At 41.5% G+C, this 20,267-nt stretch overlaps 1 protein-coding gene and 1 long non-coding RNA gene across 18 annotated transcripts in view; one reads left to right on the top strand and one right to left on the bottom strand.

The window, feature by feature from the left end:
* The window catches only part of LOC103146054 (receptor-type tyrosine-protein phosphatase F), a 238,871-nt gene that overhangs the window by 11,836 nt on the left and 206,768 nt on the right, over positions 1–20,267 (bottom strand). For all 17 annotated transcript variants that reach the window (XM_016677236.1, XM_016677243.1, XM_016677239.1 and 14 more), the window contains 7 exons: positions 19,757–19,854; positions 14,472–14,595; positions 14,140–14,315; positions 6,545–6,664; positions 5,322–5,476; positions 3,565–3,850; positions 1,041–1,219 (listed from right to left, as the gene is read on the bottom strand). In XM_016677236.1, the coding sequence (XP_016532722.1) occupies positions 1,041–1,219; positions 3,565–3,850; positions 5,322–5,476; positions 6,545–6,664; positions 14,140–14,315; positions 14,472–14,595; positions 19,757–19,854 (1,138 nt within the window). The remainder of the gene's footprint in view (positions 1–1,040; positions 1,220–3,564; positions 3,851–5,321; positions 5,477–6,544; positions 6,665–14,139; positions 14,316–14,471; positions 14,596–19,756; positions 19,855–20,267) is intronic.
* Positions 5,400–6,639, top strand: LOC107837558 (uncharacterized). Its single transcript, XR_001663576.1, has 3 exons — positions 5,400–5,492; positions 5,748–5,910; positions 6,552–6,639. It is a non-coding gene; the product is annotated as an uncharacterized LOC107837558 (long non-coding RNA).

Genomic DNA, 20,267 nt, shown 5'->3' with positions numbered 1-20,267 from the left:
AGCAGGCAGAGAGGATTCAGAAAGAAAATCAAGTCCTGCATTACATCCTGTCTGATCATCATACAGAAGAAATGCATCTCTGCTGTGAAGATGAGTTTGATCAATGTCTAAATCCTGTTTGGGATTATCAAAGGAAGCCGTTTCAGCCAGACTGGCTCCTGTCAGACATTCCTCAGCACCCTTATCTTAACTTTAAAAACAAAAACCACTTAAAGGAGGGAGCCACAAACTTCACAGCTGACATTTCATCCCTTTGACTGAGGCATGCAGGATGAAGGTAGCCATTCGTTTTGTTATGAGAGGGAAAAGTGTGAGCGATTGTTTCAGATAGGGGTGCCAACAAAGCTCTGGAGATGATTCACGCCTCTGAATCATCAGGGAGGAGGGGGGTCGCTCTGGTTTTGTAGATACGAGGGGAGAAAGTATTTAGTTGCAAGCTCTAATCAGTCAGCGTCTGCCTCAAGTTTATGACTCAACAGAAACTTCTTTCCTTTTGAGGTCTGAAAAGCATCAATCATCAGTTTCTTGTTACTGAAACAGGCTTTGAACTCATAAAAAGCGAGTCTGTTTTTTTTTTTTTAGCTTCTTGTTTGTGCAACAGAATAAAATTATTGCCACAAAACCTCTTGGACCAGTTTCAATAGCAACAATGCTCAGCCTGCAGCTCAGTTTGAGCCAGTCCCTGATGTTCACCCAGAAACCTGCAGAATGTTTCCCCAACTTAAATCTAAGACTTCCATAATCCACCTAGCCTCGTTTGATTTGGCAACTGAAGCATGTCAGCGGCAAAAACCAACATCATTCAGCCAACTGATGATAAATTTACACTTACCCAGGATGGATGCAAAAAAGCTAGCTAGCTTACAAGGATTTATTAGCAGCAAGTTACCAGTAGTGTCAACCGTCTCGAGTCAGCGAACATAATGAATATGTCTGACTAAAGCATTTCCTTGACAGAAAAGTCGTAGACATAGCCTACAAGAATATATGAAACTAAGTGGTCCTGCCTTGACAAAAAGCCATTTTTAATCTTTGCTGACCTGTAGCCATCAATGAAGCTGGCGTTGATGTAGTCGGAGCCCTCAACACCGCGGATGGGCTGCAGGCAGACACGGGTGGACTCAAAAGGCATGATGTTGACCAGCCGGTTCTTGAACTTGTTGCAGGGCAAGTTGGCGCTGATGAAGCGTGATGTGTGGGCTTTGGAGTTGGCCAATCTCTGTTTGATAAAACAAAGGAGAGAGGGAAAATGTCAGACAGGGAAGCAAAAGAATGACACAAAGAAGACAAGAACATTTGAAACAACATTTACTGACATGTGAAAAGCAAACTAAACATCCCACTTAAATCCACTCTAATCAAAAACTAGTTTGACTACCTAAAAAGTCTGGTTCTTCTGGGTAGATGTGAATGTGTAATCGAACTCTGATGCATACCAGAAAAGCGAACTCTGGTCCGCCTACACACATAGGTCTTTGTCCGATTGAAGTGAATTCTGGTCCGGTTCAAATGCATATGTGAATGCCAAGTAGACAGGAGAACACTCCACAAACAGGGAGTGGTCTACAAGCACAGGGCATTATGGGCAAGCACACCCGAAGCAAATTCAAGAGTCTAAGGCTAGTGCAAGAAATAGCTCTTTTTTAAAATTTTCTTTTACAAAAGACAAAAAATAAATTCTACAACCACTAAAATCTGACACCACCCCATTTTTGACTACATTCTGTAAAGAAGGAAGTTGTGTTCATGTCTTCTTCTGGGGTTTTCACATTGTTTCCTTCAGTGGTTCTTGATGCAGCGCCACCACAGGTGAGAGGGTGAACACATTTTTCAAAGTGTTTGGTTCGTTTGGCATCGTGAAAGCGAACTGAAAATGTAACAAATGTTGCAATTTTGGTACCCAATCGAACAAAGTCTACTGGACTGTCAGGTGTGAAAACGCCCAGTGTGTGCTGTGGATATCGACAGGAAGTGTGGCTGACTTCTCTTCCCATTAAGTCCCAGTTTGCTTGCCGGACTGTAGGCGTCATAAGCACGGTGCTGGCAGTGGACAGAGAGCAGATGGACGGCACAGGAGAGTGTATGGACTGTCATGCTACTGCAGGAGACGGAGTGTGTTGTGGCCAGACTGTGGGGGGGGGGATGCAGGCCGTAGCCCCACACGTACGCCACAATCATCCTCTCACTCTTTCATTTTCGCTTGTTGGCAGGAGTGTAGATGCTATTATCACTTCAAACAGAATGGATCATGGTCGTAAGAGGGCTAATGGCAGGGACGCACTGCGAGGAAAGTGTGTAATAACATCACAGTCGATGGCTATTGACAAAAAGGGTATGTGTGCCGTGTTACGGCGACCTTGAGGACCAGCAGGGGTGTATATGCGCGAGTGTCAGTCATTTTGTAATCGTCACCGGGTCGATGTGCTCACAAGTGTTTTGTTCTGGCTTATTTAATCCTAAAAGATGTGCTGAAGATGCTCCTGAAGCCTCAGCCCCAATGTCACGGAGATTCCTGAGCATCGGCTCATTTGGTGGATTGTGGAGACTTGCAAAAGTATTCACATCCTTATGAATCACAGATCTTATTTTATTATGAGATGTTTTACAAATTAAACTCTGCTTACTCCTGATACCCCTAAATAAAATCCAGACAGATGAATGCAGCCTTTAACAGGTTTTCTTCTGAGATTGAGTTGAATTTGACTACATTTCATCAGCTTTTACCATCTTTCCTGTCTCTACTGAAGGAAAGCAACTCCACAGCATGATACGGCCTCTGTTACATTTACAACTGTTACAGTTCACTTTCATACTGCACTGCGTCAAATGAACCAAACCCTTTGGAAAACCTATTAACTCCCTCGCCTGTGGTGGCGCTGCACCAAGAACAACACAAAAGCCTCAGAAGAAGAAATGTGCATGACTTCCCTTTTTGTGAAATGTAAACAAAAGTGAGACTTTACCAGTTGTAGCATTTCTCTTTTGTCTTTGGCAAAGTACCACAAGCCATTTCTCCCACCAGCACCAGACTTGAGCTTTTGTGTTGACTGTACTTACCCAGAATGCCCTGCGCAATAGTCCACTTCCTGCTTTTGGAGCAGTCTCCAGTCTGCTTGGCGTTCACATATGCATTAGAACTGCTTCAGAGTTAAACCAAATTGAGACCTAGGTCTTCAGTTGGACAGAGTTTGCGTTTTCAATCTGCGTCACATCTCCCCAAACGAACCGGACTTTCTAGGCAAATGAACTGAAGTTTGGTTAAAACAGACTAAACAGGGTTGGTGTCAGTGCACCCTAAATGATGCACAGGTCTGTAATCCAATCACCATTCGGGCGATTTATTAAGGCGCAGGGTTTTATTTAGGATTAAAATTGTACCCTTTTCCTCCCACTTCACAATTACGCACTACTTTGTGTTTGACTTGTACACAGAACCTCATTAAAATAGACCAAACTTCTCAAATCTTATCCCATTACAGCACCTTCAAATGGGAATGAGTACTTTTACAAGACACGTTAAATGCAGCAGCAGGAGAAAATGTGTGCACGGATATTTTTAAACACCTTGAACTCCAGCTCCATGGCGGTGACCGTCTCCCCGGGCGGCGGCTGGGTGAGCTTCTGGATGTGGGCGTACAGGTTGCGCGCCGGCACCTCCGTGTTGCCGCAGGTGGCAGCCTCCAGGAGGGATTCGTGGATGAAGATGTACTGGTCCTCGGTCTGGACCATGTAGTTCCTCTGGGCGCGCATGCACGTCACATGGCCGTAGATGTCCACGGTCTTCTCGTGCTTCATGCGCTCCAACATGGCGTCGATCACGATGAAGCAGCCGGTCCTGCCAACGCCCGCACTGTTGGAGGGAGGCAAAGGGTGGCAATTAATGCCATTTTCACTGAAGCTACATAATCATTACAATGTGGCAGAAAGAGCTGTTCAACTCAATGAACAGAAAAGCACCAGATACACTTATAATCCTGATGTGGGGATGAATTTCCCAAGTATAATAGTTTTTTTTTTAATGCTTTGGGACTGGATATTGAAGACAGACTGAAAGGTTACGGTTTGTAAATGTAACATTTCCAACCTGGCCTCTCCTCCCCTTCCCTGTTGAGTAATGCTGTTGTCGATGTCTATTGGAAGTGGGATGTCTGCGCTTGAAATTAGGTCATTTTTCACCTCTTTTTTTGGAAACCTCACCCAAGTTAACGACAACAACAACAACGCTTCATCTTCTCTGTGTTCTTTTGCTCCTCTTAGTGTGGAAAATCAGATATCTGGCAAAGCCAATAATGCCAAATGGCAGCACATTTTGCCAGCGTGCATCATCTCAGAGGATCTAAATGGAGCAAATGCAAAAATATGCAAACCTTCTGGATTGTGGTGCACAGTTCTGTTCCTGTTTCCATTCACAAACAAGTATAAACGGACCTTTACATCAAGCTGGCTGCAACATGCATGCAGCAAAACAAAGCTGAGGCCAGTTAAAGGACAAACACTGAAGATGAGACTTCAGTTTTGTTCTTTCCAATGTGTGTGTTTTTAATCAGAACATATTTAATAGTTTCAGGATTTTAGTGCTTCATTTCATAACTTTAAATGTTAAAAAAATAAATAAATAAAATAAAGACACAATTATATTTACAACCACAAACTGGATTTTATTTAGGACGAGCAGTGTAGAGGGGAATGAATACAACTTAATGATGCACTTTTCAGATGGTGATGGCAGCATCATGCTGTGTAAATGTTTTTTTCTTTTATTTTTCAAGCCTGCAAATCACTCTCAAAAGCCATGCATCCTTTTACGCACTGCTTAAAGTTGGTATGTTACGTGAAAATATTCCTGTAAATGACATTAAAGTTTGTGGTTGTAATGTGTCAACCTGTGAAAAAGCTTAAGGGATGTGAAAACTTGAGCAAGGCACCGCAGCAAGACGTAAACTCATTAAACTAGCACTATTGATTTAAAAAAAAAAAAATCACTACTTTTTATCACAATACAGAACACTTTGTTATTCTAGCAGCTGCTTATAGTACATTTTATTTTGGTAATTTATGTTTTACCAAAACAAAAAACAAAAAAAAACCATTACCATTGCTCCTTTATTTATGACTTTAATCTTTAAAATATTATGCAGAGACTTGAATATATGTGCAGTGCCTTGCAGACGTATTTCTACCCTTTGAGGTTTTTCATATTTCGTCGTGTTAGAACCAACAACTGGATTTCATTTGGCGACATCACAGTAAACGGGGCTGAACACAAATGGACGCCACACTTCTTTCCAGTACTGAAACCAGTCGGCGGCGGCTTCACCCACCTGCAGTGGACCACCATGGGCCCGGCGTCTGGAGGGTTGCAGGCCTTTACTCGCCGTAGGAAGGCCAGGATGGGTGTGGGATACTCGGGCACGCCGTGGTCAGGCCAGGCCATGAACTGGAACTGCCTCACCTCTCTCTTCTCGCTGGAGCCGTTCTGTAGGAGAACCGAGGTGACCGGGATTAGACACGGTGGATATTCATTGGCTGCTTTTCGAGTTTTCATGCTGGGAAGCATTTCTTTTAGCATGAAAAAAAGTCACGCTGCTTCCTTGAAAGGAGCTGTACAGTTGAGATTTGAAAAGCACAAGTTGGTCCAGTTTTATGTCTTTTCTCTCACACCCTATGAAATTACCCAGCACGGTTGCATGCTATTAACTTTGTCTCTGTAGGCTGATTTATTTCTTTCTTCCTGTATGTTTCTGCAGCTATTCTGGGCTCAGACCTCTCATGTACAATTACTGTCGCAGCCAACCTCTTGTCTTGTTTATGTTTTGTTGAAAGGGTTTCAACAAATTATGTTCTGGACTGACTTGAATGGAGAGTTCCCACACTACAGTAAAATTCAACCACTTTTCAAGAATTTTCAAGGTAAGTTTTCAAACCTTTCCCGCACCACACGTTGGAGATAAAGACAACACAGATGACCTAAAGAAGACAGTTTCAATTCTCTATTATATACCATTTATTACTACAAGTAATAATATTTTGTGATGGTATCCTACATTCAGCAGCAGAGACAAAGTAAACTAAAGTACAACATTTTACGTTTAGAAATATTGGTCTGAGAAAGTTACAAAAAAATATCTAAAAAGTGTTTTTGCTACGTTTTCTGGAATTTAGCAAATGCAAATCATTTTGATAATTCTCACTGAACTAAAACAAGATAAATTTGATCTGATTTGACTTCAGACAGTGAGAAAATAGTATCTTTAAATATCTGGTTTCAACTACAAAATGCTTTCCAAATTTAGGCTGCACTTTATTAACAAACTGTCCAGTTTGAAAATCACACACTCTCAAGACTTCATGCAGAAATCAATCACTGATTTAAAGCCAATAAAAAGCTCCACATAGCCTACAGAAATAATGTAGTTTCCCATATAACTGGAGACAAATTCAATATTTTACTGCTCAAAATGAATAACACAGTTTATAGAAAACACTAAATGCCCCAGCCTTCAAAATGTGAGGCAAGAAACATGCAGATTATGCAGGTTTTTACCTTGTAGAGGGCAAAGGTTCGGACGCTGTAAGTTGCCAGCTCCACAGTGTCCAGCATCGTGACCTGGATCATCCCGTACGTCTCTGTTCCTCGTGACGGCCAGTACTGGTCACACTTCACCTGGCAGGAGCAAGAGAGAGAGAGAGAAAGGGCTGCTAACATCCGATACAAGGCGAGACAGAGGCTGTGTGGGATCACGCTGATTAACAAGGAGGAAACATTAAAGAGGTCACATCAAAGGCCCTGTCCACTGTCTAATTAAAAGCTGAAAACTCCGAGTCTGCTCCTGTATCACAGAAACAACGTATACCAGTGAATCAAGTTTTTACAGGGGCACTCATGTGTGTCTCCATTTGAAACGAGGTTTCAGACGGGTACTAGAAAGGCCCACTTTGTCTCTAACCGGCCTCTGATCATTTTTAATCAGCCAATTGTCCGGTGGTTTGCAGCCCTTTGTCATCCGTGCTTTAGGGTGCATTTCTGATGGCTGGACTGAATGAAGTCTAAATGCCTGGTTCTGCCTGTAATGAAGGGGCAGCACCTGGATTTGTAGTACATCCCCTGATCGACCACAATCCTCAAGGCATTTATTCTGATTTTATGTCAAAATATTACATCATTTTTTAAGTGAAAGGAAATTCAGTGATACATACATTTATGTACCTAAAATTAAACCCTTAAAACATAATTTTATTTCAAAGATTAAATTATCCTGCCAGGACAAAATTTAATACCTGTGATTAACATATTAAAAGCCAACTTTTGTGTATTTTATGCTTTTTTCCTTTTCTGCCAGACAAAAGTTTGAGTTGCACGCAAGCATCTTTGCACAATGTGGTCGAGGCTAACTAGCTGCTAATGCTAGCTAGCTGGCTAGCTTTTTTGTGTCCACCAAGAGTACTGTATGTGCAAATTTATCGCTGGCTGGCTGGAAGACTTTTGAACATTTCTGAGGAGATATTGGTCTTAAAATGTCTTCAATTTGAGTTGGTGAAACCTGCAGAAGCCCTCTGATACCCCTAAATTAAATCAAGTGAAACCAGTTGTCTTCAGAGATCACCTATTTAACAGAGTTTGTGTGTAATTTACGGCCCATCCAAACCAGAGTAAAGGACTGTCGTTTTCAAAACCACCAGCGTCCAACATGGGACCGTTTCCAGAAATAATTTCATCCACATGGAAACACTGAAATTGATCCAAAATGCTGTTTTTACTCCCCCTAACCTGTTAAGTGGTGCCAAACATGGAGTATGGGACATGGACACAAAGCCTCCACATGACGTCAGCGGTAAACACAACAAGAAAACAAGGATAGTGAACAACTAACCGCGAGTGGAGTCCTTTGTAGAACTTTTTAATGAGGTTCTATACTCTCTTCTGACTGCAACCACAACCTGTATGTTATTTAGGAGCATCGGGGCAGAGAGGATTCAAATGCACTCTGTACTTTTTGGATCTATAGTTGTGGCTCAGGAATAGAGCAGGAGCACCAAATATGGAGGCTGTAAGTAAGTCTGCTGGGACCATTAGCTGCTCTTTCTGCCCCCTCTCCAGTCGGGTAACTGTAAATAAAGGCCACCGCTTCCATTGGCCAATTATCCTACACTTTCTGTTGGTCTACCACATAAAATCCCATTAAAGTTCAAAGGGTGTGAATACTTTTTAAGGGCAACACACGAGCAGAAGTGGACCTTTGATTTGTCTCCCTGCTTTAGCAAGGAGACGGCAGGATTAGAGCAAAGATTGAAGGCTGCTGTGATCTTCACCTTGACATGAACACGACCTCCTCCTCCTCCTCAGATTAATGAACCGCATTACCGCATGTTAGAGGAATGTTGCAACGGTTTCCAAAAGGCAATGACGAGGCATCTTATGGCTCAAAGCAGTGCATGGATCTGCACAATCAATTTCCAGTTAGGTTTTACGGCCACCCAGCAGCAATCCACCAATCCAGTTCACCAAAGAGATGAGCCGCATCATTATCTCAGCATCTGAAGTTGTTTGATTGGCGTCGCCTCTCAGGACGTTTTCAATACAAAACCATTCCTTGTTTATCCTGACAGACGTGTTTTTACAACGAAGAACAACTAAATCCTACCAAGTGTTTGCTAGTTTCTACTGCAAATAAGACAAAAACTAACTTACAAGAAACACAAGAAATTCCTTAATATTTGAGAATAAGTACCAGTTTTACTGGTAGATTATTTCACTCATAGCATGGAATAAATGTCTTGTTAAAGGTGAAATAATCTGCCAAATGGAACGAGCACTTTTTCATCAATTTTAAGGGATTACTGACTTAAAACTAGCTCATAGCTGAAAAGTTTCTTATAATCTACCGTGTTTCCCCGATAGTAAGACACCCCCGATTGTAAGACGTATCGGGGGTTTCAGGGGGGTCGGCTAATATAAGCCGTACCCCAAAAGTAAGACATATGTCTTACTTTTCGGGGAAACACCTCTCATCTAGCTGCGCGCCGCCTCCTGCCCACGCCTGCGCCGTCCCCCCCTCCATACGTCGTCGCGTCTGCCACCTCCCTCTGATCTTAATGAGCGCCGCCTCCTGCCCACTTCCGTGCCGCCCCCCCTCCATACGTATAAAACTGTTTTGTGGTGAATACAATACCGTTCAGGTTGTTAATAAATGTTAATTTTATGGTTAAAACAAAAAATTCGACAATTTTTTTCCAATATAAGACGGAAACACGGTAGCTTTGTCTTATCCTGGTGTACTAAGATGTTTCCACGAGTTTTCGTGTTTTTGCAGCACAAGCAGCAGTCACAATTCCCAGCGTTAAATTTGCTCTTGACGAGTAAGCTACGAAAACAGGAAACACTTGTAAATGTGTTAGAATAAGGAGTCATTATAAACAGCTGCAGGAACAAAAAAACAAAACAAAAAAACAAACATAAATAAATCAGAAAGCTTTTAATGCCACAACTGCAGGGACTAGAACGAAGAAGGCATTGATTGGGACGCGGTGCGAGGAAAGGGATGTGCCGCGGGGTGAACTAATCGTATCGACGCTACAGAGCTGAGCTGACATTTGGAGGCACTTTGGCTGCCTCGGCGAGCTGCTACAAATTGACAAACAAAATGCGCTAAAATTCTTCTGCTCACATTTCACCTCCCCTGGAGACGGCTCCCATTCATAGGCGGAGGCGGCGCTCGCAGAAGAGAAACTCAATTGAGTGATGGGGAACTGCTTGCACCGCAAACATATGGATTGGCAGTCACCTCTGTAATGAATATCTCTGTGCTGTCTGAGGTTCGGTGGCATGTACTCGCTCATACTGACACACACAGGCTACGCCGCCGTCTACCTCCGCTTTGAACTCTTCTTCTCGGCCTTTTGGAGAAGCCGCAGACCTTTGATCTACACACACTCGCACACGCGCAGTGGCTTGTACCTCTGGTCTGATTTCAACCCCTGACCTTTTTAAAGTTTTACTCTCTTGTAATGACGGTGCAAGAGGAAGCTAAAATCTGTCTGCTGTCAGATCGCATCGTATTTGTTCAGCTCCAGCAGTATTTGGCATAAAGCATTAAGTCTTGCTGGTCGCTGGAGGGTTGACTCATTCGCTCACAGTATGCGTCCGAGGGCATTTTTGCACAGAGAAGTGAGCAAACTATGAGTAATTTATGGAAAGGAAGTTGAAAAATAAACATCTCCTCTTGGTAGCTGTGCAAAGAACCTTTTGTTAACATTGTGAAGTCAAATAATGGATAAAACTGAACTTTTTATGTTTATTTCCACCCTTAATATATATATATTTACTTCAGTTGAAGAACTTCACTCTGAAAAATGTAGAAAATCCAACCTTTCTTTAGTTTTAATCTGGTGATCAAGAGATCTTTAATTAGTAATCTATGGTATTCTTTTTTTTTATGGGGCATGGAGCAGGCTGCAAAGACTAGCAGCTCGTCTAAACTGGCACATATCTACATTCAGAGTAATGCCACTTCCTGCAGCCACTGTTCAAAATGGGAAAGACAAGAGAATGTCTGTAAATTACTACAAAAATACCTACTCATCTGAAATAGATCATATTTACCGTGAGTAGATTCACTTAAAAGACCAAAACAAGATCTATATCAGGAGTGCCAATCATTGTGGAAGGCACCAGAAGTGACATAAGCTACAACAAAAATTAAAAGAACTAAGAATGCAGCTGCCTGTCTCGTTATGAAATTATAAGACGCTTAATTTTATTAGCTACTTTGCGAACACTGTTTATTTGCAATGTGATTTGTTAAGATGGTTCCACTTATTAAGTAATGTTTTCTGTGCCGGTGCAATTTAATCAGCCTAATCGGCTGTTGGCACAGTGTTGGCGGTCTCACTCTGGAAAGTCTTTAAGTCGCGCAACAAACATTTAATTGTTATTTCACTAAACATTTTCTCTTCATTAGAGTGACGGCTTTAATTGTGATTCATAGGCACAGCTGTTTACAGAGTAACATGATCTAAATAATGCATTAAAAAGCTGAACAGTATGGCTTTTTGCAACATCTGTTTGAAACTGGGATTAGCCACAGACGTGTATTTTGGAAACGAATCTGATTTTCGAAATGTGAGACTTTTAGTTTTTGTTTGACGCAGAACATTTATTTCTGTCCTTATTTTGTGACTGAAACATTTGATATTTTTGTCTTTCTCATAGCACAGATACTTTTTTTTAAATTATTTATCGTCTAATATTTAGATATTTCATTTTTTTCAACAAATAGTATAAATATAGGAATTCAAATGTATTCAATAAATATGTTTGCAACTATTTAAATATGTAATTTTAATGAATACTCAAATAAACGTGAAGCTGCGTTACATTTTGAGTATTTTTTTTTAAATAAAACGCTGTAGTTAGATAATTACCAATCTTTTTAACGTATGCTTAAGCCAAATTTTAATAAATTATTCTTGTATTTCATTTTTTATATTCTAATGTTAACTTATTTATTGTATTCATTTTTATTCTTGTGAAATTTTAACATCTAGAAATATTTTAAGAGTTATTTATGTGTTTAATTGTGGCATATTTTGACTTTAATAAATTCAATAAAATAAATGCAAACAAACAATGAATTGAAATTCTATTTTTATTCATTTTAATTATGTATTCAATATGCCATTTAAAAATTTTGATAATTATTGATAGAATAATGTTTATTTCATATATGTGCTTTCAGTTTTACTTACAGTATCTCATTTGTTTGACATGTAATTCAAGTATTGCATTGTGGGAGATTTGACCAGCCAGAGAAGATGATTCAGCTCATTTGGTTTAGTTGTTTTGGAGCAGAAACATCTAAAATATGCAGGACTTGTCACATGTTTGTTTAAACTTGACTAATCCAGGGATCAAAGAGAGACAGTCTGTGTGTAAATTGCCTTTCAGACACACTTCATATATAGAAAGGCACCTGTGAATCTGCCTGTGTAATAAAAATCTTCTAATCAAACACATCCGCCCTGAAGATATTCTCCAAGGTAAAAATAAAATGAGCTCTGCTCTGCGGAGCTGGAGTGTGGTCATAATTTACCTAAATGATTGATTGCACTGATAGCGCTGAATTAAAACAGATGATGGATTTTTTTTTTAGGAGGATGGGAAACAATTTGGGTATCTACTTTGACAAAACAATTACTTTCCTGTAGCCTCTGTCTAGACGAGGAGGAGACGAACTCCAGGTGATGATCCTCTCCTGGAAAACCACATCTAGGGTTTTTCAAAATGAGCTTTTTCCATTTCCATTTTCGGTTACTTGTAGTTTTTTTTTTAATCTACTCTGGGGACTCCTTCATTAGGGCGCTGTGCACACACTAATAAAGCACCGCATACTGGCAGGACTTCACGCTGTCTGTTTTCCCCCCATGGAATATGCTGAGCATTATTTTCCGATGGTAATTAAATAAATCCGTTCCAGTTTGAAATCTCAAGTTGTCACGCGCTCATTTGTTTTTTGCTTTTATTAGGCGGGGATGTGTTTAACGCTGTGGGGCCACAATCCTCTTTAAGCTTCAACTTTAGAAATCTGATTAGAGCTCTTCGACTTTGGAGGACCAAATTCAGAAAGAGCAACACAAACGAGACTCTGCGACGCCTTCAGTGTAGTGTTACAAAAATAAGCAGGCGGCAATCGAGAGTCGAACTCCTGGAGCCGTTTCTAAATAACGACAGAGCTGGTGCTATGATGAAAGTCTAAAAATAACCACAATGTGCTTGTGCGCGCTGTAATTTGGCTGGAAATGTGCTTCCGTTCAGTAGAGGGTGTTGCTCTCGTGTGCAAAGTCGCATCTCTACCTTCATAAATGGCAAACAAACAAACAAGCAGGAGGGAGATGGGAGCAGCAGCAGTTAGGAGCTGCAGCTCAGCGTTTCTTCACATTCGGTGAGATTTTATACAGAAGACTGAGGAGCGACACCGACCAGACAAAGTGGACTTTGAAGTTCTGCTGACTTTGATCTGGTTGACAAATCCAGCCTTAAAGAGGGATCGGGTGTCTGTGTGCCTGCAAACCTTCTCAGGTGTTAAGAGTCCCTCTGCAGAGCTGAGTTAGTGTACACAATATGGCTGGAAAGCTTTCAGGTACTCTGGGGAACAACCTGTTCTGTTGGGCTTTCCCTCTAGTCTCAAAGCCAGACTTCATACAAACTTTCTATTACGAAGTTCAGTTCCTTTACAGACTGAAATTTCAAAATGTCAAGGGAATTTTTGTTTACAGTGGACTGCAGTTTACCCCCCGCCCCCAGTTCAATAATGGCACTTTTTCCCTCCTAAATATTCAAAAGGAAAAGCTATTTGGAAAACTGGAGTACCTGGGTGCAATGCTACTTGACATAATATTGGCTGATGTGGTCGATTTAGTCCATTCATTTCCATTAGTGCTGATTGGCTGTGGGCAAAAAACAGCAATAAACTAGAAATATATTTAGCTTTTCCAGCAATTCTATATTTGGTGTTCCTCCACTTCCTTAATGGCGACAAGCTGCATGACTTTTGGAGGCAACTGGCAACTCTGGATTTTATTTAGGAACGACAAAGTAAAGATGGCAGAACACTGCAAAAACCCAAAATCTTACCAAGTATATCGTGTCTAGTTTCTAGAGCAAATATCGTAGTAAATAAGACAAAAATGACAAACGATGTTAAATCTTTAACATTGCTGAAAAAGTCCTGGCTCCACTGGCAGATTATTTCACTCATAGCGAAACATTTTCTTGTGCTACAACTGGGATAATCTGCCAGTGGAACCAGGACTTTTTCAGCAACATTAAGAACTCACATATTTTGGTGAAAAGTTGCTTCTAAGCTAGCTTTGCCTTATTTCAAGTGTACAAAAGTATTTGGTCTAGAAATGAAACTAAAAATACTTGGTTTGTTCAGTGTAGGGTTAGGGTCTGCTTTCTTGTTGGAATACAAAGGGAGATTGCTCTTTAAGGAAAAAAGTGTCACCTAAACTAATTGATCATGTGAACTTGTGAGCATTTTGTCGTTGATCTAAATGGGTAAAATCAAACCTCTAACCAGTCAGTGCATAACTGACCAATGAGGGAAGTGATGGATTGCTCTTGACGGTGCTTCTCCTTACCCTCGACTTCTCCTCCAGCCTGGTCATCATGACGATGGTGTTGGACCTCTGCTCCCACACCATTCTCCAGAAGTCGCTCAGCGTCTCCGGCAGAGGCCCCTGAGTGGCGATGTAGGCGTTCTGCTTCCTGTAGCCGTCGATGTAGTTGCCGTTGATATAGTCGCTGCCTGGAACAGCTGCAGTAAGGAGGGAAAAAGTGCCAATGCAACAAAAAAACGTTATGAGGAATCAGACTGAAATACCTCTTAGCGCACGTGAAGTAGAGTCTGAATAAACAACCGGCTCGCTCAACAGCAACCGGTGAGAGGTTAAGTGCCTCCATGAGCTCTTACCATCCACAGAGGTGAGGACCACTCTGGAGTGGTCATAAGCGATGACGTTTGCATAGCGATTCTTTGGCTTGTTCACTTCCATGTTGGAGTTCTCCCAGGTAAACTGCTGGCCCGGATCGATGGACTGAGCAAGGACAGGAGAAAGAGGAGCAGAAAGCAAACAGCAGGGAGACAGAGACAGAATGATGATGAGAAAGAGACGGGGAGGTGGGGAGGGGGGCAGGAGCACAAAAGGATACTTGAGTTTTACGTCGGCAGAGAAATGGAGGGAAAATTGCTCTGCTGTCGCTCAGCCAGCAGAGGTGAGCTCCGGACTGCAAAAACCTTTTTACCAGAAAATACTGTTTACCCTCAACATGTCTCTGAAGATGCATCAGCTAGCAGGAAAAACCGACATAATGCTGCTTATCCTGCAGCTGCTGCTCCTGGATTATCAGGTTAAGGGCTTGCTTGACATTTGATGTTATTGATGCATGTTAATGAAGAGAAACCTCCAATTGTGCTGATTTAAGTCGCTTCCAAAAAGGCCATCACCAACAGCCTGAAATCTAACAATTTCATTGCTTCTTCTCGTCTAATCTTTCTATTTCTGTCGCCCTTCATGTATTGTTGTTCCACCCGTTCTCCCGTTTCAGTCACTTTTCTCCTTGCGTCATTTGACTCCTGCAGAAGAGGGACGGTGGACTGCATACTTATTGATCCTGGGGAGATATGTGATGGCCTCCCATCCCTTGTTGGATAATGTCACAATGTCTCTCGCTATGCAGCATCGATCCCAACTCTTCCTCCTCACACCACAACCTTGTCTGGTGTTTCCACAGCAAATCCCGCAGCAGCAGCAGCTACAACAGCTTTGAACGACGCAAGAGTAAAATATTGCAAAATCATATGCTGTGCATGCTGGGAGAACAGGTGAACTCGATGTGAAAAGATCCCATCTTGATCACATTAACCTCAGAGGTGCATATCTTTGAATTATAATACCATTGAAAGGCTCGTTTTGTTCAGTATTTCAATACAAAAAAAAGTAAAACTCGTATCATTTAGAGTCATTCCACTTGGAGTGATATATTTCAAGAACTTTTCTCTCTTTATTGTAGCTTATAGCTTCTAAAACCCTAAAACTCGCATTACCAGAAAATTATGATGTTATATAAGGCCAATAAAATTGGCTTTTAACATTTAATAGTTATGTTATGACCACGTTCTGGTCTAAAGATCATGGGGAAGACTGCTGACATGACAGGTCCAGCAGACAGTCACTGAAACCCTCTAGACGGACGATAAGCCACAAAAGGATTGCTAAAGAAGCTGGCTGCATGCTGAGAGCAATGTATTCAAACATATTCATGGAAAGTTGAGTGGAAGGAAAAACTATGGTAGGAAAAAAAAGGTGCATAAGCAATGGGGATAACAGCAGCCCTTTTTTTTCCTTTTACTCACATTAACATATTGCTGATGTCTCTAGAAGCACCACATAATCATACAGCAGTACTCGGTAGGCAACTTGGGGATATGTGCCTCGCCCAAGGGCAAAAAAACATCGAAAAAAAGCTGAAATTGAACTCTCATGTTTTAGATTTCAACCATTCATGCTTTGCTTCACAATCCACAGCTGGCTTAAATCTGCAACCATCTCCGCTTTTCTTTCCACTCAACTTTCCATCAGTTTGCTTACATACAACACTCCAGCCAGCAGTATTTCCCATTAAGTTAACTTTTTTGCTGTGAATTTTCATTCGCTGTAAGTTGTGATATTAAAAATGAACTGAAATGACTTGAAATATATCACACTGTGCTTAACAAATCTGTGTAATATACAAATGTTCCTTTTTAAATTGAGGGAAGTTTTTCTGACTCCGTTTTTTTTAAAGATGAACCTGCACTTTCAGCTATTTTACAAATCAAAGGTAGTCAGCTTCTCTCTGTTGACTTTTGCATTAAAACTGCAGCAACAAATGTAGCAACATGCCCTGAAAACTGCTGCAGCCCTTCTGAAGTCAACGTCTACGTCAACATATAACATGTGAAGAGTTCGTACGCTGCCAATCCTTCGTCACATCTACAAATTACTCAGCCGTGTGAGTGGTGGGGGTCGAGACTCTCTGCTGCTGATGAGCTCAGCATTGGCAATTTCTGTGCCTGTGCTCGGCACCGTGAAGATAAAGATTTAATTTGCTGTCAAAATGTGTCATACTCATTTGAGAGCTTGGTGGAGACAGCCGGGCACACAAGAGAGGTTGACAACTAGCAAACAAGTTGGGTAGAAAAGGTGAGGAGCAAATGCCTAAGGTGCTCCCAGTAAAAAACTGAAAATACTTTTAAAGGAACGTAATGATTGCTCTATGACGACTGCGGCGTGAAGTTGCTCCTGGCAATCTAAAAGAGACTGTCTGGGGACTTGCACCATGCCTGATTGACAAATTCTGCTCATTACCCAGCGTGTTCATTGCTCAGCGTGTTGCGGACTGGAGTCGGCGCCGCGGAAACCAAGTGTCAGGCTGCCTAAAGTGTCGGGGGAGAGGAAGTGGCGAAGCCTCTACAAATTTTGCGCCTTAGGGTACGGCTCGATGGGAGCAGCCGGCGAACGTGACTGTGACAAAGCGCCAGAGTTCTGCCACGGCGCCTCGGCTGGCACGGAGACGAAGGGCCCATCTGCCGGGCCATGGAGGGGGTCTTTCCTGGCCCCGGGAGGACGTTTTGCAGGGATGGGAACAGAGCCGGGCTGATTGCCCGCACTCATTCAGGCTCCTTTCTGTGGTTAGGTTCATTTAAACGAACTCAACGGGCCAGGAGGGCGACGTCTTGGAGAGGCAGCACATAAACCCGGTTAATTGAGTGCAGAGGTTTACCACGGCCTAATAACCTCTCTAGCTGGCTGCTAATTTCACAGCAGATCACAAGAATGAAAGAAAAAAAAAGAGGGGGCAAATAAATCAGAATTAAAAAATTTACTTGATCCAAATAATCTTTGGATAGTTTGTCCCACATTATACACATTAAACCAATTAGGGTTTGGTGTATGCTTCGGTTTATTTCATATTATTGGATGTTTTTCATGTAAAGTGCTTTGAGATGACAGTTTACTGTTAATTGGCGCTACAGAAACAAAATGAATTTCCACTGGAATTCAAAAACAACAAATTATAACAGCAAAGTGACCACAGATCCATTTTTAGAGTTCCTCCATTAAACAATATCAGTTTTAGTAATGTGTAATCCCTTGTTTAGAAATGATTGCTCATTGGCTTCACTTTGTACAGCCAGGTCTGAATTTGTGGTCTCCTCTTTTCAGCTCAAGATAAAAGTTTTCTATGGGTTTTTGATCTGGACGCCAGGATGGCGGTTGATTTTGTGAACCATTTCAAAACCATTATCATCGTGATAAAAGCCTAAATAATGACCTACGGCCAGTTTTCTGAGTGGAAATTTGCTTAAATTACATTTATTAAAAAAACAAACAAAAAAAAACAGAATTTAGTTAATAATTAGTTTTTATGTTGGACTTTTTTTGCCCAATGAATAAACTAAATCATATTATTATTAGACTTTATACTGAAGTTTGAATTTTTTGCATAATTTTGTGTTATTGCAATAAAAGATGAATATATTTTAACTCTTTTTACACAACTTGACCAGTGGAGTCAAACAAATTTGGCCGCATGGCCTGCTTTGGACGATAATTAGTCATTAATGTTTCCTGCTTGTGTGCTTTAAGCAAGGACAATATTCTAAGTTACTGCTGTTAGCAGTAACTTAGCATATTTACAGTGACGCATAAAAACTCAGAAAAACTATTTCTGCACACATTTAGGAAACCTTCAATGTTCAGCTGAGCAAGTCAACCTAATTAGATTTGTTAGCTTCAACCGTAGCAACAGTTTTGGGCTCGTTTGGGCAACTTGTCAAATGTATTTCTTAATTAATCTTTGTGACAACATGTTTAACAGCTTTATAGTACTGCTACTTTCTTTAGACCAAAAGGCAGGAAAAGTTTTTCTTGGAATAGAACTGGGCCTTTCTGAGATGAAATGCTAATCAACTAAAAAACGTATGAATTTAAAAAACCTTCAGCATTTTGTTGGAAATTACTGCAGAAGGAAATATCTGCAGCATATTTGTAGCTTTTTGTAGCTGCCCATGTGTTTTGGAATCAAAATGTGGTTTTCATTGTTCTCCTGGATCAAGATAAACAAGGATTGTCACCCAATAATATTATTTAAAAAGAAAAAAAAGAAGTAATATCAATAATTTAAATTTATCATGACGGCGATAAATAAAAATTCTTATAAGAAATCTTGCACGGTAAAGGCTGCACCTTTCATGCTAACGTGAAATGTGCAGCCGAGTTTTTCACCTCGTCCAAAGCATCTGCGGCTAACTGGCTTAGCTAGTGACCAGATTTTGTCTGCTTTATTTTGAAATGAGTATTAGCAGTGTGACGACGGTATGAGCACAAGTGTACTTAAATTAAAGTCCGGATTTTACCCATGTTTTTCAAATAGATCATGCTATTGCAATAAATTTACTCAAATAATACCAATAATTGTGGCCAATGCTGTTAATGTTATTCCTAGAAATATTAGACTGCAGCGCAACTTTTCTAGACTTAGATACATTGGTCACAAGCAGGGAAGAACACGAGCTTCTAGATAAAAGCCAAGATCCACAACCTTTCCGACCGTCTTGTTGGAACCAACATTTGAGCAGCCCCGATTAGAGCAGACAGATCCAACAATCGGAGCAAATAAATAAAAGACAAATCGTGTTTTTCTGTATTCAAGGACGCCTCGCTGCTTCATCTAGCCATGCTCAGAACCCCAAACCAACTATGTACCACTTTAAATGCAAATTTGCTCCCTCCCTCCCTCCTCTTCTTCTTTCTTTTTTATTCTTTCTGGTGAAGAAGAACACTGACAACAGATAATCCCTCACCGAGTTGCAGCAGAAAGACCTCCTGCACGTCCCCCCACTCCTCTCAGAAAAAAAACCCATTCTTCTGGGAAGCAGCAAGACGAACACAGATTGCTTAAGCGACTTGCCACCTGCTAGGTTTGTGAAAAAGCATCTCGCAGCATTTAATGTAAGTGTTGGTTTCCTAGTGGGTTTGGTAATAGAGTTGTGAAAATGACTGAAGAACGTCTATGTAAGAAGTCTCCCATAACCCATTATGGGAGACATGCATATGAGATCAAAAAGGGAAAAAAAAGGGTTCCGCGCTGATCGTACAAGGAAACCCATTTATATACTTGAAAGAGGAAGAATCAGGAAAGCTTTGCTCTTACCTCATACTCCTGGGAGAAGCGGAGGCCGTCGTTGGCCTTAAGTCTCTCTATGTGGTCAGCCAGGTCAATGACAGGAATTGGTGGGTGTTCCCTCATTCCTGGAGGAAGGAGGAGAGAGAGAGAGAGAGTGAGAAACGGCATCCAACCTGCACAGAAACAAACGGTCGGACCGCGGGGTGAGTGAGGCTGCCGGTGGGACCATGAGGTGGCTGTGACGGTGAGGAGAGTGCAAGATCTTCAACAACGCATGAGGAGACAGGAAAACAGGCTGGTGACATTTTGGTGATGGCGTCATGCCAAACGAGGGGGACAGAAGTGGGACTGGCACGGAGATGCACATGAGTGGAGTGGGTGAGCATGCTTCTTGGAGGAAGCGTGAGGCAGACATCTCTCCGGCCGGTGGTAGAGGTGGTGGTGGAGACGCAGCAGGAACTCACAAGCCTCTGCAGATCAGACACACTGTCACTCCGTACCATGAGAAGGGAAGAAACTGACTGGTCACCAGCCAAAA

The sequence above is a fragment of the Poecilia formosa genome, unplaced genomic scaffold (assembly GCF_000485575.1).
Source record: "Poecilia formosa unplaced genomic scaffold, Poecilia_formosa-5.1.2 Scaffold151, whole genome shotgun sequence".
NCBI classification, from domain to species: domain Eukaryota; kingdom Metazoa; phylum Chordata; class Actinopteri; order Cyprinodontiformes; family Poeciliidae; genus Poecilia; species Poecilia formosa.
Note: the sequence above shows the minus strand (reverse complement) of the source record. Positions and strands in the feature narration are given on the sequence as shown.